This window comes from Cebus imitator, unplaced genomic scaffold, assembly GCF_001604975.1.
Source record: "Cebus imitator isolate Cc_AM_T3 unplaced genomic scaffold, Cebus_imitator-1.0 Scaffold2, whole genome shotgun sequence".
NCBI lineage: Eukaryota > Metazoa > Chordata > Mammalia > Primates > Cebidae > Cebus > Cebus imitator.
The window spans coordinates 1676566-1703381 of record NW_016107317.1 but is presented as its reverse complement, the minus strand read 5'-3'; the positions used below and the strand labels follow the sequence as shown (position 1 = coordinate 1703381).

The 26816-nt window shown below is 41.0% G+C and overlaps 1 protein-coding gene across 1 annotated transcript in view; it reads left to right on the top strand.

The window, feature by feature from the left end:
- Positions 1-26816, top strand: part of GRIN2B (glutamate ionotropic receptor NMDA type subunit 2B) — a 420712-nt gene that overhangs the window by 301513 nt on the left and 92383 nt on the right. Inside the window, exon 6 of the mRNA XM_017528199.2 lies at positions 3564-3678. Coding sequence (XP_017383688.1) covers positions 3564-3678 — 115 coding nt within the window. The remainder of the gene's footprint in view (positions 1-3563; positions 3679-26816) is intronic.

Here is a 26816-nt window from a genome sequence, read left to right as displayed (position 1 = left end):
GAACTTACAGAGCTGGGCGATGGGGAGCACCCAAGAAAAAGAACAGCTTCTAAGGAAAATCAGAAGGTACTGGAACTGGAATAACCAGAGAAATTTACAGACCAATTACATTGCCCATGAGTGTGATTTATTTTCTGCAAGTTCAAATTTCTCAACTTATACACCCAATTCAAGGCTGTCCCCTTCAAAGGAGTCATCTTGAGAAGCTATATAGTTATTCCACTGATACTGCTTATTAATTGAATTATTTCTGGAACTTCTCTTTTATAATTGCCTTCAGAAATGGATACTTTCCTTTAAATATTCTTAATGGCGTTTTAGATAAAGGCAGAATTATTCAGCACAATGTCTGATGAAAAGGTGGATGCTTAAGCCAGATAATTTATTTCCCTCCCATTCTTCTTCTTCCTTATCCCTCTCTCCTCTATCCTTCTCTTCCTTCCTCCCACTTTTCCTCTTTCTTTCCTTCCTCTTTCCTTTTATTCCTTCATTTTTCCTTATTTCCTTCTTCCCTTCAAAATAGATGAGATCAAATTGTTTTACATGTCTCATAAACTTTATCTGAAGACTCTAGAAATTTTTCAGGGTCTTTGTAGTAAGAAAACATTTCCAAGTAAATTTTATTGGTGGTTACATTCTAGTTTGTTGGTTTAAAATACCCTGTCTTGTGGTTTTGTAATTATATTCTCTGCAGTGAATTCTTCAGGGCTTTTGGTTGGAGTGTTATAGTCATTGCAAACTATAGGAAACCTGAGTGTTAGTTTTACACTAATGATGGGCTTAGGTGAGCATCTCTGCGCTGAGAGCTGATGGGCAGGGCAAGGAGAGGAGCAGATTGAGCATTGAGTTGTGTTGGGGATGCTACATGGCACTGAGTGAAGGTGTCTGGAGAGAGCAGCCAGGTTGGTATGGTAGAAAACGTGAAGCGTGGCATATTAGAACTATGTAAAGGACTTGGGATGCTAAGCCTGATGTTGTATATGAGAATCCAGCTGGTGTCAGGAAAGGATATGGAACTGGAGCTATTGCTTAAAATGTTACTTCTGCTCCCAGTTAGCTGTGTAACTGTCATACTGGACCCTTATTGACTCCAATAGTGATGGCATCATATCTGAAAGGCATAAGAAGAGACCCAGAGACAATGAATGAGATATAACGTTTATTGGGGGAACTCACATACAAGGACAATCCAGTGGTGGTGGGCTGGGTAGGAGAACTGCTACCATTTGTCAAATGCATGCAGTTTATATAGCATTTTCATTTAGCAACGTTCATCTAAACTTTGATTTAACCCAAAACAAAGGGCTTTGATCTTCTGTATGGCCTGCTTTCCAAGGGATGAACTGGGGGTTCAGATGTCCTTCATAGATTAAAAAGGGAATCTCTGGATTGGCTATTCCCAGATTCTTTAGCTTAGGACTCCGAACATATATTTTTCTTAGATTGTAGGGTCATTCTCAAGGGATGCTTAGATGCATCTGTCATATGATAACATTGGACAAATATTTTAAGCTCCTTGTGCTTGTTTTTTAATCCATCAAGTTAAAATTATGGAACTAAAGGAGTTTAACAGTTCTTTAAAGAGTAAAATTGATTTCATAAGGGATGTATGATAAATGTCTTCAAATACTTGAACTCTCATGTAGAAGGAGGATTAGACGAAGACTGTAGAATCTCTAAAGAGAAAACAGGTGTTAAAGGGTTGCAGAGGAGAAGGTTTCAACTTTAAGTAAGAAAGAACTAAGTAGCCATTACTGAGATGGCTACCTTGAGCCCAGAATATGCCATGAAAAGTTCCCCATCAGTGAAAGAATTCAAGAAGAGCTGAGAAGACCAATTTTATGATCTAGAGGAAAGCATAAACTGTAGTAAGAGGTAGGCTAGTTGATTATGAAATACTCTTTCAGTTCTAAGATTCTAGGAATCACTACTCTCTTGTGGTCTTCTGTGTTCTTGGTTGCATTTGTGAAGTTACACAAGACCAAGGAATGACAGGCTTAAACATCCCAGGTAGTTCTGGAAGTGAGAAGTGAGCCATGAGGGTTTGGTTCATGATGCATGGGCATCATTAGAATCACTAGAAGGATATGTATCCTAGCAACCTTGTTGTTTAACCTAATGTTACTTGGAAGAATCAGTGAAGACTCCCAGTTTCATTAAATAAGAGGACTTAAAAGAAGAACCTTTAAGCTGCCCTCTTCAGCATCCTCACTGCAATTACAAGATACCCCTTTTGCTTCTTAGCAGGGACATGTCTCAAAAGCAACATCAGGCCCAAGGCTCCAGAGTTGCATGTCATGTGAACACAGAGATAATCATTATTGATTCCTTGGGCCATTATGGTAAAGGGACATTAATTACCATCAGTGCAGTTGCACTAATACAGTTGTAATGAGTATGCCTTTGGGAATTCCCAATGAAGGGACTGCTCATCAGATGACAGCAGCAGAGGGGAAAAGGGTGGGCTAAAATGAAAGTGTCCAGGAGGAAGACAGTTTCATTGGTCTGACTCTAGTTACTTCCAGAGTTTCTATTAATCTATGCACAAGTAACCAGAGCACTCTGTGAAATGCCTCTCCCTCCTTTCCTTATTCCTTAGTATTTTTTGTTCCCTATACATAGTGTCATAACCCTGGTTTCCAGATGTATCCTGTCATAGCACATCCCTGCTTACTGGACTCATCTCACAACTCTTAGAGGTATGGACTTGGCAAGACCTTAGCAAGAGTTAAAGAGTATGTGCATATCTCTGGGATAGAGACCCTAAGCTCCTACATGCCACCTTTCTTAGCAGAAAGTCTTCTTGGTACACCCCTACTTTCATTTCTTGTCTCTACTGCCCCTATCCTTTAATTTGCCTTTGTTTTTCAATAACAATTGTTAGCACTTAATGAGACTCTACTATGCACCACGCCGCATGGTAAGTGATTAAACTGCTATCTCATTTAAGCCTTACATTTAAGCCTTACTTACCTAATTAAGTAGGTCCCATTTATTATTCTAGTTTTTGCAGATAGGGACAATGGACTGAACTTAAACCAAACACCTTTTAAAAAATTTTTATCTTTAATTGTATTTTAAGTTCTGGGGTACATGTGCAGGATGTGCAGTTTCGTTATACAGGTAAACGCGTGCGATGCGGATTTGCTGCACCTATCAACCCATCATCGAGGTATTAAGCCCAGCATGCACTAACTATTTTTCCTGATGCTCTCCATCTCCCTACCTCCGTGCCTGCAGGCCCCAGTGTATCTTATTCCTCTCCCTGTGTCTGTGTGTTCACATTGTTCAACTCCTACTTGTAAGTGAGAACATGCAGTGACCAAACATCTTTTATGTAAAATTTTTATATGATTTTTTCAGATGATTCCTAGTATGTGAAAACTGGGATGACTCTATTGCATAATCAAATGGGAATTCAAGGAGTACCAAGTTTGATAATGGTATCTGTATTGCTATTTACTGGTCTGTCTCCAGCCAGCTTACTCTGTATATACCTAACTGCCTTGTTCATGGTAGACCCTCTTCATACTTTTAATCTTCCTTTGATTTTATCTTTACAGGTATCTGATCAACGTCACTTTTGAGGGGAGGAATCTGTCCTTCAGTGAAGATGGTTACCAGATGCACCCGAAACTGGTGATAATTCTTCTGAACAAGGAGAGGAAGTGGGAGAGGGTAAGACGTGTCTTTGATAATTTTCGAGCGAAGTAGAGATGTGAAATTTTGCAACAATTGAAGGGAAGTGGTCCTTTGGTTTTTGTCCCTAGACCTGTGGAGCAAGGGATCAATACTTTGATACATAGAAGACATTTCTCAAACTTGCGTCTTCATTTACTTGCTGTTTTGGTTCATCAAGAGATTGTTTTCTTTATGTGTTACCACTTATTATTGATAATTGCATCGCTCTCTGAATCATGACTTTGTTTTCATGGAAGACTATGTGTGTATAACATTTGGTGAAGAAACCAAAGTAGTGGTATAGTTCAGAAGTTGTGTCCTAGAGAGCGTCTGGGGAGCTTATAAAGATGAATTTGTGAAAAAGAAAGGTTTAGACTTACTGTGATTGAAGGATTCCCATGCAAGGCTCTGCTCAGAATCTCTTCCACTGCCAGTTGATCACAGTGTTTGAAATTCTACCATCAGAAATTAATTTATGTTGCACCAGACTGTAGATCCAATTCCCAGCTCTATTTAGGATCTTAGACAAATCTCTTCACTACTTGGTGCCTCAGTTTTCTCATCCATAGAATGGAAATAATAATAATAGTACCAACAAGTATGAGGATTAAGTATATGTGAAGTGTTGAGTACATAGTACGCACTCAATTCATATTAGAATTTTTATTATTCCAGATTCCCAGTTAAATACAAATATTACTGAGAATAATGTCATCACCGATTTTCTCCAAATATGTTCTACAGCACTCTTAAGACATTTTGTGGAAAAGTAGTTTTACAGATAAATAAGGTTGGGAGATGCTACTTACTGTTTCTCACTCTAGGAGAGTCTTAAAACACACTAACCCTTGAAAGTTCAGAGGTGTCTTATGAGAAAGAAACATTTAATTTTATTTAGAATGGGATCTCCCAAAATTATTCTACCTCAAGACCCCTTTGTTCATGATATTCATATTCTGTGAAAACATGTTGGGAAACTGGTTTAACAAAACTTCCACAGATTGCATGGGCCAATTGGCTGAGAACAGGCTTCAAAATGTTAGCATGGTTCTGCCTAGATGGAAATCCAGTGATATCTTTCTAGAGAGAGTTACCAGAAAATGAGGCCAGAGATAAATTTCCTGAAATTCACAACCTCATCACAGAGAGCCCTCAACAGCTAGTTAGGTGAATGTGTGAATACTCGCCCAAGAAAGTAGGTATGTAAGTCTCAGGCGGTAGAATCCAAGATCTAACTCTTTAAGCTGAAAGACCTCAATCTATCATGCATTTTCTCTTATCAGATAGGGCACAATTATAAGGCTTAAATGATGCCAGCTTATTATTATTATTATTATTATTATTTTGAGACAGGGTCTCATTCTGTCACTCAGACTAGAGTGCAGTGGTGCTAACATAGCTTACTGTAACCTCAAAAGCCTGGGCTCAACCTGTCCTCCCACCTCAGCCTCCCAAGTAGCTGGGACTATAGGCGTGCACCACCATGCCTGGACAACTTTTAAATTTTTTGTAAAAATGAGGTCTCACTATGTTGCCCAGGCTGGTCTTGAACTCCTGGCCTCAGGTGATCCTTCTGCCTCAGCCTCCCAAAGTGCTGGAATTAGAGGCACGTGCCACTGCTCCTGGCCTGCCTGACGTTCTTGATTAAAGTTGCCCTCCCTCCACGGAGTTTTCATTTGTTCAGAAATGGTTGTTCCCTGTGCTTCTGCTCTTCACTGCAATCAAGCTGCTTTCACTGCTGCTGTGGAGACGTCATAATTTAAGAAGTGTTCTGGACTCCTCATGTATAACAGGCACTTCTGTCTGTCTCCAGAAGAGGAGCTATTAATAACTGAGGCTTCATAGGTAGCTCATAAGATGTCCAGAGGAGGCAGCTTTTTTTGCAATAGGCCCACAATTACTGTCTCAAGCAGGAGAAGGCATCTCACAACTGCCTTTTCTTAAAGAGACACCACTCACTCACCTTCAGGTCATACTGACTCCTCTTCCTGAGTCTGGAATCTGAGGCCTGTGCCCCCAACCCCTTTCCAGTACTAGCCCCTCCTTCTTAGTGTTTGGATCCCTTTCCTTACCAATTCTACTTTTATTCTAGCTCTTGAATTTATTCTTTACTTTATATATGATCCAAGAACTATGTGATAATTTTTTAAGTGGGCCTCCTTGTCCCTGGCCCCTGTCTTTACCCCTTCAGATTAGTCCAAACTATGGCTGCCAGAACGAGTTTCCTGCAGCACAACTCTGATTGTGATGTTCTTGCTCTGCCCAAAGCCCACTGGAGCCTTCTGTGGTTTATAGACTGGGGCTAGACTTTATCTGTTCTTGCATTCAAGGCTCTGGTCTACCTTCCAAGCCTTCCTTTTCCTCATGATTTCCTGTCTCACAATTAAGCTACCTGGGCTTCTTTCTGTTCTGAGAATGTGCCTTTGTAGGTCCTGTCCCCTGTACACATCATGATGTTTCTTCCTAGAATGAATTATCCAATTATATAATCATTACCATCCTTTGAAACTCAATTAAGATATTGCAGCTTCCTTCCCTCATCTTTGACTGAGATACAATCTCACACTCCCTTGTCCCCTGTAGATTTTGTCTGTACGTCAGTGGTAGCACCTGTCACATCTGTCTCGTGTTAGAGTTGTGTGTATGCATGCTTCCAAAGAGCAGAAGCTGTGTCTTTATCTTACTGTGTCCTCATGGCAAACTGGAAGAACATATTTCATAGAGCAGTTCAATAAATATTTGTAGCATGTATGAGAATCATTACATAATAAAAGAAAAATCTATCATTAACAATCCAAGTTTATGTTATTGCCCTTGATACAATAGCTGTTGTTTTGTGGGGAGGGGGAGGAGAAAATATTTGTGAAGATCGAATTTTTACAGATCATACTTTACATGTACTATAGGAAGTTGCTATTTAAAGGAATTCTGTGGTTAATCTTTTTGTAAGGCATTTTGGGAGGGGTTGAGATAATAGAATAGAAGGTTTTCATATAGATTAGATTAAACCAGGGAACACTTTGGAAGATAGATGTCTAGTGTTCATTGAGGTCATAGAGCCATGCAGCTCCCCAACTTGGAAGCTTCTGTTAGGGCTGACTTGTGGGCAGGGAGGATGGCAGGAGTTTGGCGTGGCTCCAGGGAATGGATTTGTTGTGGTGACATTGCATCATGGGAAGTTGCATTGGTCCTTCCACTGTTATCCTTGTCCCCAGAACATCATCCTCAAGATGCCTAATGCTGCTTCAGAAGGTACCTTAGTCCAGAGAGGATTTAGTGTCAGTGGACTCCAGGGAGGCAGGCACCAGGGTCAAGATTCTGCAGGGAGGAGTTGAACACTGAACAGATAAGCAGAGGATAGGCCAGGCGAGGTGGCTCATGCCTGTAATCCCAGAACTTTGGGAGGCCAAGGCGGGCAGATCACAAGGTCAAGAGATCAAGACCATCCTGGCCAACATGGTGAAACTTTGTCTCTATTAAAAATAAAAATAAAAAAATTAGCTGGGCATGGTGGCACGTGCCTGTAGTACCAGCTACTTGGGAGGCTGAGGAAGGAGAATTGCTTGAACCCAGGAAGTAGAGGTTGCAGTGAGCCAAGATCGCGCCGCTGCACTCCAGCCTGGCAACAGAGCAAGATTCTGTCTAAAAAAAAAAAAAAAAAGCCGGAAGGAATGTGGATTTGTAGGAAAAAAATGGGCTACAGACAGCACTCTCAGCCACTGGTCAGGCTGCTAACTAGCCATGGGATCTGGGTTTTTTTTTTTTTTTTTTTTCCATTTTTCTACATTTTTCTTTTCTCCTCACTAAAATAATGCCATGGGACTAAGAAGACTTCTTGGGTTCTTTCTTGTGCTGCTTCTGGGACTGCAAAATATCCTTGTAAATAAAGAGTGGATTGGAATGGAAATTGTGTGAGGGATGGAACACACGGGAACCTGGGCTTGTTTTGAAGGGCGTAGCTCCAAAGGCATATTTGTCATTACTGTCATTTAAGTAAATATTTCCCCGGAAAGGCCTTCCTAATGACCCATGATGAGATAGTCACCTAGTCACTCTGTCTAACAGTAGATTTTAATTTTCTTCATACACTCATTATCTGGCATTCTGCTTACTTGCTTGCTTGTTTGTTTATTGGTTACCTCTTCACACCAGGATGGATGCTTCCTGGGGGCAAGGACCTTGCTCACCTCTATAATTCTGACCCTTCAGAAGAGTGCTTGCCTCCAGTGTTTGGACCACTCAAAAGATAATTGCTAAATAAATGAAGAATCCGTAGGCTTGGGAGAGCTAGAATATTGATAAGCTATTTCACTTCCACCCTGAAAGTTCCCCATTTAGATATAGAAATTTACTGGAGACAGCATGGGAACAGGTAACTTCCCCACCTCTGGAGTGAGCCACCCCAGTGGCAGGGAAGGACTTGGGGGAATCTTCAGGGAGTCCCAACTCCTGGTGGAGTCATACATGCATGGCCAGTTTTTAACAAGGCTTCTTAGGTCAAGGAAGGTTAACCTGTTGGTGTGAACCATGTGCTAGGACTTCCCAATGTTCCTTCAGGTTCCTAAAAGTAGTCCCAGTGCTACGGTCTTACACATTTTGTTCCCTTGGAAAGACTTGAAGTCAACACAACATAGCCTGTGGTTTTGGAAATCAGAAATAACTGAGTTCAGTTCCCCATGTTGCCATTTATCAGCTAGTGACCAACACTACCCAAGTCTATTTCCCTTTTGTAAAATAGGGTTTTATATAAGGCTGTTGTAAAGATTCAAAGAGATTTTATAGTCAAACATCAGTGAAAAGTCACTGAAACAGTCAGTATCTAACAAATGTCAACTGGTAGTCAATATCCTCCTTGTGTAATTTTTAAGGTAATATTTACAGATGGTAAAAAATCAAATGGCACAAAAGAGTACTGAGTAAAAACAAAGTCCTCTTCTCATCTATGACCCTGAGTTTACCTGTCCAGAGCAATGCTGTTCCAGCCTCTGAAATCCTCCCCAGAGCAATTGCTGTTGACAAATTTTTATGTACTCCTCTGAAAATACTCCAGACATTTTACGGATTTGATACATTTACCCAACCTCCTTTAATGAAAAATGAACAGCATCTGCTCTTGTGAACCTTTAATAGGATCCTATGTAAGGAAACCCTAGGAGCCTTAGGGGGCTAGAATAGAAAAGAGATCTCTGGATCAGAATTTGATTCACAGAAAACCAAGAATGTCTCTCTGGTATGTAGGAATGTGTAGAAGTACATTTAAAAAGGAATATTGTGTGTGTGTGTGCGCGCACACACACACACACGCGCAGACATAGCATGGTGAGTTGGAAAGGGTAGACGATGGTGAAAAAATCATTGTGTGCAGAGTGGGCTCGTTTGTAAGGCTCCTAAGTGGGGGACAGCTGCATAAACTTGCTTTAAAAATAGTCTGGCACAGAGATGCAGTTCCAACAATCTTTAAGGCTCTGTCTCTATCAGAGCCTCTCATGATTTGCTTCATTGCTACTGCTCTCTGCTTCCATTTAATCGTTCCTAAAATGGGGATAATAAAAATGAAATGCAGTGGGGGTGTGCTCTGAGTAATGACTTCAAGAAATGATGATGGTGCATTTTTAGGCTGGAAGATGTAAACAGACCTTAAAGGGACTGTCTGGGTCAGAATTAAAGGAGAATATGTAAGATATGTATCTCTGCTTATCTTTTCCAGAAAGAGACAAGAGGGTGTTTATAAGCCCACTCCCTCTTTTCTGCCTCCACCCACCAGAAAACTCCCTTCCTTACGTAGATTAAAAACATTTTCAGTTTGTGTGGATCATTCCCTGGACTCCCCAAACCTGTTTCCATCTATGGCTTTCAACACTGAGATGTCACAGCCACATCCACCAGCAAAGGAGAGGCTAGAAATGAAAGTGCTTGGCACGCAGCATTGGACCCATGATAGTACTTAGGAATTAATGGATGGATCAGTGGGAGAGAATGAGTGCAACCAAACTGAGAAAAGGGAGACCCCCCAAGAGCTGAAGCAGCCACAACATAGTGAGACAGAATGCTCTGCCAGTATCTGCAGCCTGGAATAAATAAGACAGGTTCAGGGACACTGTGTCTCTGGTGACCTCATGTCCAGGAGGTAGCACCAATTCCAAGGTATGGAGGCTCTGTGATCCTACCCTCTAAGGACTATGGTGATCATAGTCCACAATGATCAAATCCATGTTGATACAATAGAGGTCAATCACTGCTGTGGCTGATATTACTTGAAAGCTTTTCACTGACAGAATAAAACAGCCCCTCCATCTCTGCTCATGCACACTCACTCCGAACAAACTGGTACACTGTTCATGAACCTAGGAGCCACATCTGTGTGCCTCTCCATTATATCTCTGTGCCCAGCATGGTGTCAAACATCACTGAATAGAACAGCAAATGCAGTGCTGGTGACTGCCCGGGCACAGCTGGGCACACTGTGTTCCACCTCCCAACCTCAGGGGAGAAGCCAGGGGATATTCATGTGCTCTCCAGGCTCTACAGAGGGCATCTAAGGAGGTGAAACAGAAGCTCCTCGTGGCAAGGATGTTTGTTCAGGATCTCCTGATACCACCATTTGACAACATGCTATTTTTACTGACTTTGAACTGAGTACTAATATGCATCATTGGATTAAAGGATTAGAAGACAGGATCCATGGAGAAAGGCTATGGGAATTGGGGTTGTTAAGGGAAAGAAAAAAAAAGGCAATGAGGTGATGACTTATTCTCTTAAAATGTATGAAGAATTATTGTACCAAATGTGGAGATCAGCTGTTCACTTTCTCCTCTGAGACAGAACCAGAGTGAGTGGGCTTAAGATCAAGCAGAGAGGGTTTATATTAGCTATAGGGAGAATTCCTTAATAGAAGTGTTGAGTAGTGGAACTGTTAGCAACACCAGGGGATGACTTTGAAGGTCCTCAGAATTGTATATGTCCTTGTTTCTCTGTGATGTACAGTCTTGCGCAAGCAACAATGCATGAACTAAATGGTTTACCCTCCCCATCTCTCCACCTCCCCTCCCTGTCCTTCCCACCTCCCCTCCCTTCCTTTTTTTCTTCCCCTTCTTTCTCTTTCTCTTTCCTTCTTCATTCTCTCTTTCCTTCTCACACATAATTATTAAGCACCTACCATGAGCCAAGGACCACCCCCACAAATTTGTATCGTAGCTTTCCTGATGGCTAGGAAAAACAAAACAAGTACATTGCAATAAAAAAAGGTGCTCGTTGTGACATTTAACATTTCTATAAACTAAGGCGATTTTTAAATCTTACTATTTGATACGGTCTTACATTGGTTTGATGTTTCATGTTGCTTAGTAAGTAACGACTCGGCTAATATGTATTTTACGTATGACAGTGACACAGGGGGGCCACTGGATTATATATTTTGTTGTGTTTTCCTGAGTTATGATTATTGCAGACCCTCACATCCAGGTGTTGCCTTGTTCACTGAGCTCCAAGAGCCCTGGCCCATCCTGTTTGCCTACACCATTCTGTAGGGTTCCAGAAAGAGATTACAGGGGGCAGCCATGGAGAGGAGGACGTAGAGGTGTGCTGATCATCCCTGAAGTCTCAGCACTGCTGTAGGTTCAGTCCACAATGTCAAGCCGCTACTCCCATGCACATTTATGAAATAATTCAAAGAGAAGAGCGGGATGTATTGGGGGAATAGACTTCGGCATATCAATTCAGAAAGGCTGGTTGTCTTCCAGTGCTTGTCATCAGCCACTGAATGAAAAGGATAAAAGAACAAGATAACCTTGGTTGACTTTACTTTTGAAACCTCTACGTGCTGATGGGGAGAGAAAGCAGAACTGAACCGAGAGACTGAAGAACTGCTGGCTTAACCTTGGCTTAAGGAAACAGTGAAAAGGAAAGCGTCCCCCAAGCCAAAAGATGGCTTTCATCCATCTCGTTGAAATGTCATTGAGATTTTTATTTCATAACAGTTATCTGTGGTTGGTCCCTGAGTCCTCTAGACTGTTTCTTCTAACTTCTAGGTTATCATGCTTTTCCAGTACTGGTATTGAAGAAGAAAGAGTGGTAGAGAGATGAGAAAATTCTATGTTTATATCCAGGTTAAAAACAACATTTACAGTTTTCTTATTATGTAGATAATTAGTGTTTATTAAAGACATTTGAGGGGATAAAATAAAATTTACTTGTATCTGCACCTGTAAAGAATTAGCAGTTATATTTTTAAATTTCTGCCCAGTATTTTTTTCTGTGCATTCCATGTGTATATTATAATACAATATGGAACAATACAACAGAATTGGGATCTTAATGTATAGATAGTTTGCAATCTACTTTCTTCTCTTCCTAGGATATTGTGGACATGTTCCTTTTTTATTAAATATTATTAAAAAGCATAAAACTTAATGCCTAATATTTTACTGTAAGACCATAACATGCTTCTTCAGACTGATTCCCTATGATTAGACATTCATATGCATGTTGAATAGAAACTCTGGTTCTCATATGAAAATAATTTCAGAGGTGGGCTAACTTTGATGCCATAAGATTGCTTTTGAAGGTAAGAAGATTTGGCAATTTTTTTTTCTTATCCAATGTCCCTAAATGTGACAAATGAAAAACCTTAATGTGGGAATTGCTGGGTTTGTGTCGATTCAGCAACAACCAGGGGCACGTGTGCAGTCTGGGTGGAGACTCCCCTTTGTTACTTCTGGTCTACAAGAAGTCCCAGAGGGTTTTCTGTTTTTGATCTTCACATACAGTGTACTGCCTTCTAATTTTGCTGAGAAGTACATTTCTTATCTTTAGTAGTTACATCATAGAGAATGGGGTTGTCCATGTGTTCCATGTCTGTCTACATTTTTCATCATGTTGGTTTCATTTTCTTGAAAGTTGATGGCTTGTAAATTTCAGGCTTATGTTCCCGAGGAGTTACACGACTCCTGCTCGGTCTGACATCCTTTCCAGAGCTGTTTCTATTCTTCGGTTCATACATGACTCAGAAGGGAGAGAGAAATGCCCTTCTTTCACCAGTAGGGATAGAACATAGCTGACTTGCTGTTATAGCAGTATACTGTAAAAATACTTTAACATATTTTTCACCAAACAAGCCACTTTGTGCATACATTAATAGCACATTGACTTTAGCTAAGACCTGAAGTTTGACATTAAAGCTGTAACATCTGATTTTCCTTCATATGCAAGCATGCCTTTATTGATCTAGCACCCGAAGATCTTATGCTTTGAATTTTTCCTCCAATGATGATGGATTTATACCAGCCATGCATAGTCCTTCTCTATATAATACCTATTTATGAGAGCTGGCCAGAAACAGGGTAGAAATAATTCATGTATACAGGAAGAGAAGCTTGACCTTGGCATGTTAACTCTGCCAAGTAGCATGTGGTACAAAAACTTTAAACGAAGTATTAGCCAACAAAAAAATAAATTTTTAAAACAACAAAAGCTATTAATGAAAAACATGGACATAAATTTCCCACCACAGCCATAGCATTCAGATTATTCAGGGTGATTTTATAATTTTCTCTATGATGGTCATTTCTGCTCATAATTTGGTAAACCTTTTAGTTGACTCTGATAGAGATGTCTTAAGGTGGCTTGTGTGGGAGCTTTCCTACTTTCCTTCCACCCACCCTCTCTGTTCTGTGGCCAAGTGTCCTCCACTGTCCTACAGGTGGCCCACTGCTGGTTTTACAGGACTTCCAGGTCTTAGTTCTGTCAGCTAACTGTTCTGAAGGTTTAAACTTAAAGCAAATCTGTGCCAGGTGAATGGTGGGAAAGAAAGTATGACCTTGGGAGGAGAAGAGTGCACGTAGAAGGCATTGGTTGGGGAGGCAATGACAGACCTCAAGGGGAAAGAAACCCATGCTCTGCTGCCCCATTCTCCAGATGCATGCCACATTTCTGCTCACGCCACATTTCTGCTCACACCAAACTTCTGGTGGATATCTCTCCACGTTTTTCTAGCCGAAGCGTTTGGTGTCAGATGTGATATCTTCTGAGGTCGTCATCTTTAGCTACTCCTGAAATAATATGTACTAGTTTTTCTTCATCCATCCCATAGGAAAGGAAGTTTGCTGGCAAAAGAACAGAATATTCCCTTTGAGGTAAAATTCATAGTGGATATTTAAGACACTTTGGCGTTCTCTTTATAGAAAAGTGAACACAAAATTCCATCTTCTCTATAGGATCTGGGAAAGACATATAAATGCTTGGGCAGTCTAGCCTGTGATTAAAGGACATTAGGAAGATTTAGCCATGAATACATCTGACTTTTATGTGACACTTCATTCGCAATGCTGTTAATGGACAAATTTAGCATATGCGATCCCATTTTGATTCCTGTTAAAACTTTCAGAAATACTTGTATGTATAAATAAATTGAGGATCAGAGAGGTCACATGATTCTCCCAAAGTCACACAGCTAAGGAGTGGCAGAGCTGGGTGTAGACATTTACACCCAGCTCCGTTTGTGTCCAGTGCACTTTTGCCTGAACACATGGAGTTTAAGAGTACAACTAGACGAGTGGGATCAAAGTGTAGCAATGTCAGTGGGGATAAATTCATAGACTAGAGGACAAGTCACGCTATGGAAATATGCAGACCCTGCTACTTGAGTTTTAAAATTACATGTTAAGAAATGGTCCAGTATCTGGGGTGGAGACGATTGTGTGGAGGCTGGTTAACCCAGACTGTGACTGGCTATTTCAGTGTAGCATTTTTCTGTAATCAGCATAAATAGGAGGAAGAAAGGAAGGAAAGGAAAGAGGGAAAGAAAGATAAGAGATGGATAAAGTTTTCTTGTATCTTTCTATACTTTTCCTGTTATCTCTCTCTCTCTCTCTCTCTCTCTCTCACACACACACACACACACACACACACACGTGTCTTTTCAGTTAAGAACGCAGAATGTGTCTCTTCAAGTTGTGAGGAAGGAACATGTTTCTTTGACTAACAAAGGCCATAACTACCTACGAAAACAGCTAAGTCCTCATTGCATGGAAGGGATTTTCGAGGAAACAGTCATCTTCTGAATTAAAAGCTTTTCTAAAATCAACCATCATGGCAGTGGCACCGTAGGCCTGCAGTCCCATTGATCAGACATCTGTTGGAGGTGCAGAGAAATGTCAAAACGCTGAGGGGAATTTAAAATAGCTGACCTACAAAAACAGCTCTTAAATCTTAGTAGGACAGTGACATGAAAATTTAACTGCTTTATTTGAAACACAAGCAACCAAATATTTTATGAACTCAACTAGCTAAGGGAGAGGAGTTTTGAGATCTTACATAAAATGAGATAAACTAAACTGGATTCATTAAGTTAAAAAATATATGTATGTGAAAGAAAAATTAGGGACAAAATTCAACAATAAGAACATTGATCTTCAAATTCATCATCACCGTGTCAATGTTTCCTCACAGGTGGCTGTGAATTTCAGCTGTAGTATATGAGTTAATTCAGGAGGGATGAGTATTTTTTTGTTTAAATAATCATCTATTTATTTTTATAGTTATCTTCAACTTTTGGCAAGTGGGACAGCTTACATTTATAGTCATGATATGAAAATTTTTGATACATGTATCTTGAAAGGAAGATTATTTCAAAAGTTAGTATAGGTAGTAGACAGATGTGGCAAAATTGTTACAGTATTACTTGAACGAGTGAAATTTGGGAAGCATTTCCACATGGCAGAGTTGTTCCTCCCCAACCCGGCCCCAAAACCATGGTGTTTGAGGCTGACCCCCCTTCCCTTTCCCTTCCCTGCTCACCTCTGCATTCAGGCTCCATGCCCCAAAACTGCAACTCACCGTTCCCCGACACTCCTCACGCCCCTACGCCTTAAGCCTTGGCCCCCGACACCTCTCACGCCCTTACGCCTTAAGCCTTGGCCCCCGACACCNCCCGACACCCCTCACGCCCTTACGCCTTAAGCCTTGGCCCCCGACACCCCTCACGCCCTTACGCCTTAAGCCTTGGCCCCCGACACCCCTCACGCACTTACGCCTTAAGCCTTGGCCCCCGACACCCCTCACGCCCTTACGCCTTAAGCCTTGGCCCCCGACACCTCTCATGCCCTTATGCCTTAAGCCTTGGCATACGCTTTTCTCTTGACCTTGGATTCTTGACCTTGTCTTTTGACACACAATTTAAAAACCAAGAGGCACCATGTTTTGGTCGCCTCTGCCCAGCTCAGCGATTTATCCAAATAAATTTAAATAGATGTTGCTTTCCCTTTCTGTGCTTTTGTTTCTTCATCTGTCAAATGGGGGTTATAATGGCATCTATCTCAAACTGTAAAGTTTTAATTATTTTAAAGCTGTGAAGTTACAATTCATGAAAAATTCTTAGCACACTATCTGACATGTAGCACGTGCTACTCACAGGTTCACTATTTTACTTGAACAGGTTTTAAACCAATGATAATACAAATGAAATTAGATTCTATAAAAAACATGAAAATGGAAAGGTTGACAATACTTAACTACACAAAGACACACACAAACTAGTTGGGTTTTGACCTTAGTCACTAACAGGAAGAAACTAGAAAACAGCATGTAGATTTTTGATGTGCTTAGTTATAAATTGGGAATGAGCAAGCTTTTTTTCCTTCATTCTAAAATGACTTTTTGCACAGATTTTTAAAAGATGAGTCTTAATTAATAATAAAATACTGACAAAGTCTACAGCATAGCACAGCAGCCCATGCTGGGGCTATCACTCAGAAATCAGGGGATTAGAAATCCCCTCAGTTTTGATTTAGCACATTGTGGGTTCTCAGTAACCAGTAAATTACAACCAAAAGACATTAACCAATAATCACAGTTTATGAAACCTTGTAGTGCGTGTGTGTGCTATTGGATCTACTCGAGTTTTGTTTCATTGTCATAAACCACCACATTGTGGTTGATCTTAAAGAATTGCCAATTTTCCCGTTATGTCTTCTTTACTCTGCAGCAGATAGATTGGCTCATAACCATTAAAGAAACTCCTTCCACAAGGGAAAGTGGTTTAATGTCAAAAGACATGCCCATAGTCATGGTTGAACATAAAGGGGATGGCGGTGAAATGATAGGTGTGGGGCGTGGTGAATGATCTTAACAGTGGACACCCGAAAAGCGTTTCACTGTTTACATCAGAGGTTCTCAAAGTGTAGCCCCCGGACCACCAGCATCAACATCACCGGGGAACTTATTAGAAGTACAGCTTCTCAGCTTCCACACCAGAAGTTCTGGGGATGAGGCCTAGGAATCTGAGGTTTTACCTATAAAATGGAGGGGCAGCTGATCACACACATTTCCTTTTCACAAGGAGATGAATCTGCTTAATAGATATTTAAGGCTGCCACTTTGTCATTGTTCTCTGTTCTCATTTTATTTTCCAGCCATTAATTTTATAATAAAACTGAGTCTTTATCCCTTCATAAAGTGGAGGACAGAGCCAGTAGCCCAGGAAGAAAAAGTTAATGCCTGTCTCACTCACTCCAGAAGATTGTGAATTATGGGATATCTTCATGTAGTTGCTTAAGACATTCTCCGACACAAGGCTGATTGGGTTTATGCATTTGACAAATATTTCCTGAGCCACTACTAAGGGCTGAGCACTATTCTACGTGCTGAGGAAACAGTATTGAACAAGACCAGCAACTTCCCTTCCTCAAGGAGTCTGTGTCTTGGTGAGTGGGGTCAGACAACAAACATATAAACAATAAATATCATTTCAGGTCATATACATCTAAGGTGCCATATACCCCTAGAGACAGGGTGCAGTGGCTCTTAGCCACTTAATGCCAGCCTCAAAGGGACTTTTGATGGATTTATCATTTTAAATAAGTTGCTAGTTAAATTTCTTCAGAGTATGTTCAGCAGCTGTCATAAGAAATTTAGCAACTTTTTTAAAGTAAGAACTTTCCAAATTATGTCCATTAGTCCCCTGCCTAAATTGTATACAGATACTGTGTTGAGGCTACAGGCCCACTTCCAGGCCACAGGGGAAATGTAAATTATCTTCCATTTTTTTCTCACTGCTAAATTTTAGAGGATAGATGTGGATTTTTATAATCTGTCACATCAGGCTATGAACATTTCAATATTTATGTTTGATTTTTCAAAAAAAATCAAGAAGTGTTAAACTTCATTGTTGAATAAGAAGCACATTTCGTGAGTTGCCTTCTCTAGCCTACTGTTCCAAGTGAGCATGGCATCTTTTGGCTTTCTTTCACAGCTATTATAGAAATTATTTCACTTCCTTGTCTCCAGGTGACCCTGTAGCATCACAATGTGATATAACACGGGACCTGGTGAGGATGTATAGGAAAGGTCATAAACTGGCTACTTTTGGGTCTTCACCATGTTCTGTATGGCCTAAAAGGTATATTTAAAGATTAAACTGGTTTCTAACATTTAAAAATTCAGATTCCCATAGGACTCCAGATTTTGGATTTCCTAAAAGATCAGAAGATAGGCAGCACTGGGTTTATATTCTGCTGGGCCCTCTTTGGATGGAATCACATGCTGTCCAGTTCAACATAGCCCCCCGCGATCGTCCCACCCTTTCATTAATTATCTACCTGGCCCCTGCAAACACTGGAGTTTGTGACTCCCAGACACAGATGAGTTGGAAAAAGAGCGATTCCCTGCTTAAAATCCAAAATGGATGCCTTAGAAATGGGTAGATTTAGGATTAAGGAATTGAGCATTTACAGAGCTGACATAGCCTTTGGATGGCTCGGGCAGTTTAGCTTGGAGTCTCTAGGGGGCAGCTGTGAATTCTGAGCACTGCCTTGGAAATGCAAGCACACGGAGCAATCCCAGTTCTGTACTGCACGGAATCTCCAGATACACCTTGGAATTGTGGAAGGCAAAAGACACTACTTGTCTGAAGGGTTTTCTGTTTGTCAGACGATGAAATACAGAAATATCGACTTTTAATGCATTGAAAGGTTTTAGTCACATGAGGAGTGTGCATTTGTCTTTTTTTCTTGGCAGAGTAATATATAATCCTAAATGAAGGAATACCTGGAAAGCCTTCATAGGCGTGAGCTTTATAGGGAATTCGAGTGATCCAAGGGCATTTACCTAGCAAAAGAAGGCTTCAACAGAGGAAAAACTCAGCTAGAGAACTAGGAGAATGAAGGAATGGGGCTGGGTAAATGAAAGAGACGTGAATGGGAAACAATGAAATTAAAAATGAAGACCGGGACAGAATGGTGCATCTTAAATGTAAGAATGGAAAACTGGCAGCAATTAAAAAGTCTAAGTGTAGAGAAAAAGCATGATGATTTTCAGTCATGCTATACTGATTAAACCACAGAGGCGGGGGGGAAGCAGGGTCAAAAAAGATGAGGTTGAATTTGTCATGGAAGAAGAGCCATACTCATATGAAGCTTTGAACATTCAGCCTAGAAGGGAAGAGAATTTAATAATGACAATAATCACATGTATCTTTATGTTTGTGCAAGTGCTAGATAAGGATGTGAAGGAAGTGCTTAGTCTCTTTTTGCCATGAACATATGGGATTTTAGATTCCTCCACCCCACCCCAGAAGTTAGAAACACTTCGTCTTAGAATGGAATTTCCTAATATTCATAGAACAACATTGACCATGTAGCATTTTTCTACTCCACAGAGCTCTAATGAACCTCTTCTTCTTTGATCCCCAATGGTGTTTCTGCTTTTCACGTGAAAGCAGAATCTCAAAGTCCACCGGAAGGAGGTGTTGCTTTTGCTGCCTGTATCCAGAGTTAGCCCTTTTATCATTCAGTTAGCTTCAGTTCAGCTCAACAAACATAAACTGAAGGGATTCTCTACGAAGGACTCTATGTTGGGAGCTAAAAGGAAAATATAAAGGTAAATAAGACACCCTGTTCTCAAGAAATGTACCCTTTTAACAGAGGGGATAAGAAAATTACACAGGTATGATCCAGGGAAGAATATAATGTGGTAGGCAGCTGCTAAGATGAACCCCAAAGATTGGCACCTCCTGGTGTTCATGCCTGTGTGTGGTCCTCTCCCCCAGTTATGGGCTAAATTTAGCAACTCGATTATCAGGAATAGAATAGTAAAGTGATGGGATGTCAGTTCTGAGATGTCACATGGAAGGACTAGCTTCTGTATTGGGGCTCTCTCTCTTGCATTCCTTGCTCTAAAGGAAGCTAGCCACCTTACTGGGAGACACCCTACCCAAGTGGCAAGGAGCTGAGGTCCCTGACCAGCAACCAGTGAGGACTGAGGCCCGCCCACTGCCATGCAGCCGTGTATAGAGCCCTGAGCCAGAGGACCCAGGTAAAGCGTGTCTGGATTGCTGACCCACAGAAACTGTGGGACAGTCAATATTTGTGCTTCATACCACTAAGTTTTATGATAACTTTTTACACAGCAATAGATAACTAATCAATAAGACAAAGGGGCTTATAAAAAGAAATCACGGGCCAGGCATGGTGGCTCATGCCTGTAATCCCAGCACTTTGGGAGGCTGAGGTGGGTGGATCGCCTGAGGTCAGAAGTTTGAGACCAGCCTGACCAACATGGTGAAACACCATCTCTACTTAATATATAAAAAATTAGCTGAGGGTGGTGGCAGGTGCCTGTAATTCTAGCTACTCAGGAGGCTGAGGCAGGAGAATGGCTTGAACCCGGGAGGCAGAGGTTGTAGTGAGCCGAGATCATGCTACTGCACTCCAGCCTGGGTGACAAAGCAAGACTCCATCTCAAAAAAAAAAAAAAAAAAAAAAAAAAAAAAAAAAAAAAAAAAAAAAAAAAAAAAAAAAAAAAAAAAAAAAAAAAAAAAAAAAGACATATCTGGTTAAGGAAATCAGGAACAGTTTTGAAAAGAACATGATTTTACTGATGAGCTTTAAATAATAGGGAGGGTTTTTACAGGTGAGTAATATTAAATTGAGGATATTTCAGGTAGAGGGAGTAACAGGTGTCATATATTTGTTCATTGAAGAATTGGTTTTTAAAAAATTTGTCCAGATGATAGGTAGGGATAAGTGGGTAGAGAGACATCTTTAGGGAAAGATTGAGCGTAAAGACCATTAGAAGCAAAGATGGTTTGAATTAACTCAACAGGCAATCAGAAGCCATGAAATGTTTGTGAGTGGGAGAGTGATGTGATTGTGACTTCTCTTCAGAAAATTCATCTAGTAGCTGTGATGGGCTGTAGGAACTCAGGTGCCTGCAGGAATGCCGCAGTCATCTAGGGCCTGAATGAACATGGACGATCATGGAGCAGCAGTGGCTGCGAGAATGGCAGAGGTGGAGTGAATCTGTTACCTACTGGGGAAGAGGAGACAGTGAGCACTGAAGAATTGAACTTCAGGAAATGGGATGTTATGGGATACCGGGACATCAAAACGAGAAACAAAATTACTGATGGGGGAAGTGGTTTCATGGGTTCAATTTTAGGGTTTCCAATTCTGAGTTATTGTTGAGTCAGGAGGGAAATAGAAATGTCAATCTGTGGTTCTGGTGTGAAGATACCACTAAAAATGCAGACTGAGGGATATTCTCCATGGAGGGGATAATTGAAGACTAGTGAGCAGATGAGTTCCTGAAGAGAGCAGATGGAGAGGGAAAAGGACCAAGGACATGGGCTACAGGACATGCCTCTAGGAGGGTGCAGGGTGAGAGAAGGGAGTGGAATCAGCAAAGGAAAGGAAGAAGTAGTCAGCACCTAAGAGGTTGGTAGAGCCAGGACAGCATGATGGCAAGGTGAGGGCAGGCGACTTTAAGGAGGAGAGGAGGCGATGAAGCCTGACTTCACAGTGGTTCTCATTCATGCCTCATTGGGAAGAAACACCTCGCAAGACCCTGCCCCCTCAAAAACAGACCATGCCAGGCAATCATGGAACCATGTGATTCTGTTCTTTTACTCATTGTTTAAAACTCAGGCATCAGGGTTTTTCTTGGCAATTTAAGGAATAGGTGGACACAATGTAAGTTCTTATTGTTCTTCAGTAATGGACCTCTGCTCTTCAAAATTCGTATTTTTATTTTCCAGCTAAATTACTGTCCACTGAAAAGACTATTCTTAAGTGTAAGATTCTAAAGAAGGAAAATGGCTTCAACTGTGGTCTTAAATGTATTCCATCGAGTTACGAGGACCTCTTTTTCAGAACCTGAGGAATCTTGTTTCATTTTCATTTACTTTTATGTAACAATATTTTGTTATTTGTGTCTGATGCCAAAAGTATAGCGATTGTTCATTAAGGAGAAGTTAAACAGAGAAAAGCATGAAGAAAATAAAATCCATCCCAAATTCAACCACCCAGAGATAATTTGTTTATATTTTGATTTATATCATTTTAGTCCTTTTTCCTTTATATTATAAATGTGTTTTATAAAAACATATGGGATTATTTATATAAAATTGAAATAGTATTACACATCTTGTTTTATAATCTGCATTTTTCTTTAACAATATCCTGTGAATGATGTCATAAATATTTTATTAAATTGTATAAAATAACCATTTATCTACTATTAAAATATGAAATAGCTATCTAATCTCTATCTGTTACCTATTTAAATTCATGTATTTATGACATGATTTTAAAATTTCTGCCCCTCTATGCTCCCCTGCTCCCTTTCACCCTCACAAGGGGCAAATCTTGGTCATGCCTTATTGGTCTGAATGTGTCGTACTGATAGTAGAAAGGTCTGGCATTTGTTGGCTTTGCCTTCTGCATCACTCACTTTTCAGTGAACTACTGAAGAGCACAGCAACAGGTATTAGGGAACACCAGAACACCTGCCTGTGTTGGCTCTTCCCATATCACTAACATGAACCCTGCTCCTTCTCTAAGCAAGCACTGCCCTCCTGGGACTGCCGTTGCAGTGGCAAATCTGTCTCCTGGTGCTTTCTCTTAAATGCCTTTTTAAACATGCTTAATAATAGATGAGCACCTGGGCCCGTCTTCATGAAGGGGTGCTCAAGCAGCTTTTAGAACACGATAAAGCTATTTGGTCCTTAAAAGCTGATTCTTGTAACATCCCCAATTCCCCAGGACGCCATTTAGTAACCACTTGCTCCAAGACAGCAAGTGGTTTTCCTCGTAGGTTTCATTGCTCCACTTCCCCTTCACCTTACTTTTCCCATCCTGGACACAACTTTTACTGACTCTTTGCAGCCATTCAGCTGACAAAGCAGCTCCCAGTCCCCTCTCTTGCTCTCTTTCTCAACTCTGGCAATCCTCCCTGCTGTGTAACTCAAGCAGGACGTCTATACTAGACTTGGTGTGATTGTTCTATTTTCTGTGTCCAAGTATTCTAGAAAGAAGTGAGGCCCTTCCCCTTGGATTATCATGTCCTGGCTTTGCCATCAATCTACTAGGTGACCTTGGAGAAGCCACAAAATGTCCCTGGGCTTCAGTTTCCATCCATACCTGTAAAACAAGAGGGTTGGATTAAATTCTTGTGGTCCATCTAGTTCAAACAATCTGTAGTTTTAAGAACAGGTTTAGATTTTCCAGTGTTCTGACTATGGCGTATTTTTAGTGACATCTATTTATTCATTAGTTACAAGAATAGCTTATTTTTAGAACTTCATTTCTTAGATGAGGCAGAGCTCAGTCACTTAGTTCCATGGTCTTTGTTAACAGCTACCTTCCTGGGAAGGATGCTTGGAAGAGAGGCTGAATTTTTCCACTGTCCCCTTTCTTCTGCCTTTTTAGTAGGATTCTCAGTAATAACAATCTAGAGCAACCTTCTTCAGAACCTTGCTACTGAGTGATCAGAGAAAGACCTTTGACCCTTTTTGCGTTGTACAGTTGAACCATTTGTGTTTCCTTCCGGAAAGAGACATTGGTGATCGGAGCCAGGCCGAGCTGCCTGCACGTTGGTGTGTCATGGTTACGCACACACAGAACACCAGTGTTTCCTACCCCACTGCCAAACTGTCTCTTTTTGTTTGTTTTATTCTGTGATTCTAGATACTGTTTAACATGTGACCATTTGTCTCTTTCTCTGTAATCTTTTCCTCCAAAATTAGAAACAATCTATAGGGCAGCGTGATGCTGTTTTTTCCTTTTTATATTTTAAAATTAATATTGTATTCAGGAACTGAATCATATGTTCAGTTCCAGTTGACCATTTCATTCAACAAACATTTAATGGGTTCCTACAGTGTGCTAGATTCTGTTTTCCAAGGAAGGAGGTTGAGGAGGATGAGTAGAGAGAACTGACAGGTAGAGAAGCAGTAGAGAGGGAAAGGCAAAGAAAGACACTACAGGAGAAGCTAGAAAGGAAGAGAGGTGGGGTTTTCTCAAAAGAGGTAAGGAACAGCACAGACTCCATCTAGGCCAGAAGGCAGCGGAAATGAAAGAAAAGGAATCAGAAAATTTAGGGAGTGTCAGCCAATTCTTCTTGTAAAGAAGATTCTCTCAAGCAATTGAAGCCCTGATGGACAGATAACAAAGTGTTAGTAATAGCTAACACTATAATATGTCTACAGTATGTCAGCATTTATAGGTCAGGTACTGTTCTAAGCAGATCGCTTACATTAACTCATACAAATCGTCACAACATCCCTATGGAGTCAGTATTTAAGATGATAAAAACAAATACAGGCCAACAACATGAGGTCCAGAGAGGTTTAGTGACTTTCTAAAGGACACAGCTAGTCAATGGCAGAGCCAGGCATTAGACCATACAGTTGAATTCCAGAGACTATGCCAACCCCCACGCACACTGTATGTAACACAGAGAAAGGTCTGGTCCTGTTCCCATTCTATTGGGGATGCAGTGGGGATTAATCTGTAGTAGCTTTCAAGTGTCCTGATGCCCATTTTCCTTCTCAGTCAATTCTTACTGCTCTAAAATTCAAGCCTCCTGCTCAATATTTGCCGACATCAAGAATCTGGCCAGCACTTTTGCATTAGCCTCAGGCGTGGCTTGAGTATCATTGTGACTGGTTGGACTGGGTGGTCCTATTCTGGGCTGAGATAGGTTAGGAGAACAAGCTTGAAAAGATGTGGCTTTTGACTCACTGGTTTGCTTGTACAAGGAAAGGCGTATAAGAATCTTGCGGCTTTTGGCCGGGCGTGGTGGCTCAAGCCTGTAATCCCAGCACTTTGGGAGGCCGAGGCGGGTGGATCACGAGGTCAAGAGATTGAGACCATCCTGGTCAACATGGTGAAACCCCGTCTCTACTACAAATACAAAAATTAGCTGGGCATGGTAGTGTGTGCCTGTAATCCCAGCTACTCAGGAGGCTGAGGCAGGAGAATTGCCTGAACCCAGGAGGCAGAGGTTGCGGTGAGCCGAGATCGCGCCATTGCACTCCAGCCTGGGTAACAAGAGCGAAACTCCATCTCAAAAAAAAAAAAAAAAAAAAAGAATCTTGCGGCTTTTGAATGCCTTTGGGTAATCTTGTGCTTAGTGGTTTTTCTTGGTTGAATGTTGATTCCCTCAGAATGATGTGCAACTACTGCCCCACTAAATTTTAACTTCTCTGGATTTCTCAAAAGTATTACACTGGCCCAACTCAGGGAATTACTAATTCATTTCGTTTACTCATAGGGAGAAGGCTGTGGAAGACTGACATTTTCAATTCTATTTCTTCAGTTGAAATATGTTTTTTGTTCTCCTGGGTTTCTATCCTCTCTAACAGGTGTAAGCCTGTTTTTCCTGCTTGTAAAACCTCCAGTGAAGTAGCCAGAACCTGGGGCAGAACATTATCCTCACTCTGAGAGCTGTTCTGAAACCTCAGAATGGGCTTTACAGAACTGGAGACAAATCTAGCTTTTCCTCATTGTAATTGCCATTGTAACAGGTGAACAGACACACCAGGACCTGAGTTATCTGGACAGTACCACCTGAGAAGAGCAAAACACACCAGCAGGATGGCCAGAACTGGGCTTCAGGGCTTTTAGCAGTTTCACCTATGAAAGAAAACAGTCAGCACTTGTTGTATACAGAACTCAGAGAAAGTAAACTGTTGGAAACAGAACCAGTTGACTCATTGGCAGCCTGCAGTTTAGGGAGCCAGTCCTAAGAGCGTTCTATATATCATTGCATTGGCATTAGCCTGCAAGGCTACTATGTGAAGGTTTAAGCAGAGACCGTCAGAGTCGGCAATGGATTTCTTAAAAGATGTGCTTTATGTCAAGATTTTCACTTTGGTTTTTCATATACAAATAAGCAAACAGAATTAGCTAACCATCGTTGGGGTCTTTCATTCTTCTGTTTCCTGCCTACTTCTCAACATGCACACATTTTCAAATATTTTCCTGGAGCTTCTTTGCAAACAGCCCAGGGAAGCTTTTCTTTCTCTTGCCACCTCCTCCCTTGTCTTTCTATCTGGCTCTGCAGTGAGCTTCTCATTACACCTCTTATCATAATAATTCCAGAAATAACATCTACCTTTTCTATCGTGCCTTTTATCGGAGGATTCCCATTGAGCCACTCTAGCAGTGAGGGCTATTCAGCAGCCCACCCCTGGCACAGCATTCCTCTGCTTTTGGGTCACAGACAGAAAATACTGGAAGCCTAGCTACAGCCTTTTTGGTTTTTGAGAATCAGAGGGGAGTACAGAAAGGAGGTAGCAGAGTTGCATAACCCTTTTTTTGTGATTTTTAACAAAAATCAGATATTTAGTCCTATGACTGGCTCAACAAATAGAAATTCTAGGGTGAACCATAGGCCTGTACTGCAGAAAGAGGAAAGGTGGGCAATTAATGTTACCAATTAGTGGTAATAGATGAAATGTGCTTACTGAAAATGGAGACATACTTATTTCAAATAGTTGATGTAAATCCATGGTGTTAGTTGAGTTCCCACCATATACACTTGATGAAGAGAATGAAAGTTATCTACTGAGTTAACATTGTATTATATGCTTCCATTGTAATTGTCCTTCCTAATGCCATTCATGATTTCTGATATGTCAACTTATTAACTTACTGACGTCTCTCTGACATCTGATACTGGGGACCCCTCCCTCCTTCTTGTAACTCCCCCTTTCTTCTGTTTAAGCCTCTCCTTTCTCTGCTGGCTTTTTTCCCTCTCCCCCTCCCCTTACCTTCCATCTTTACTCCCACTCTGCCTTCCCTTATTTACTGGTGTACTCCAAGGTAGCATTCTTGATCTTCTCATCTTCACACGGACTCAAT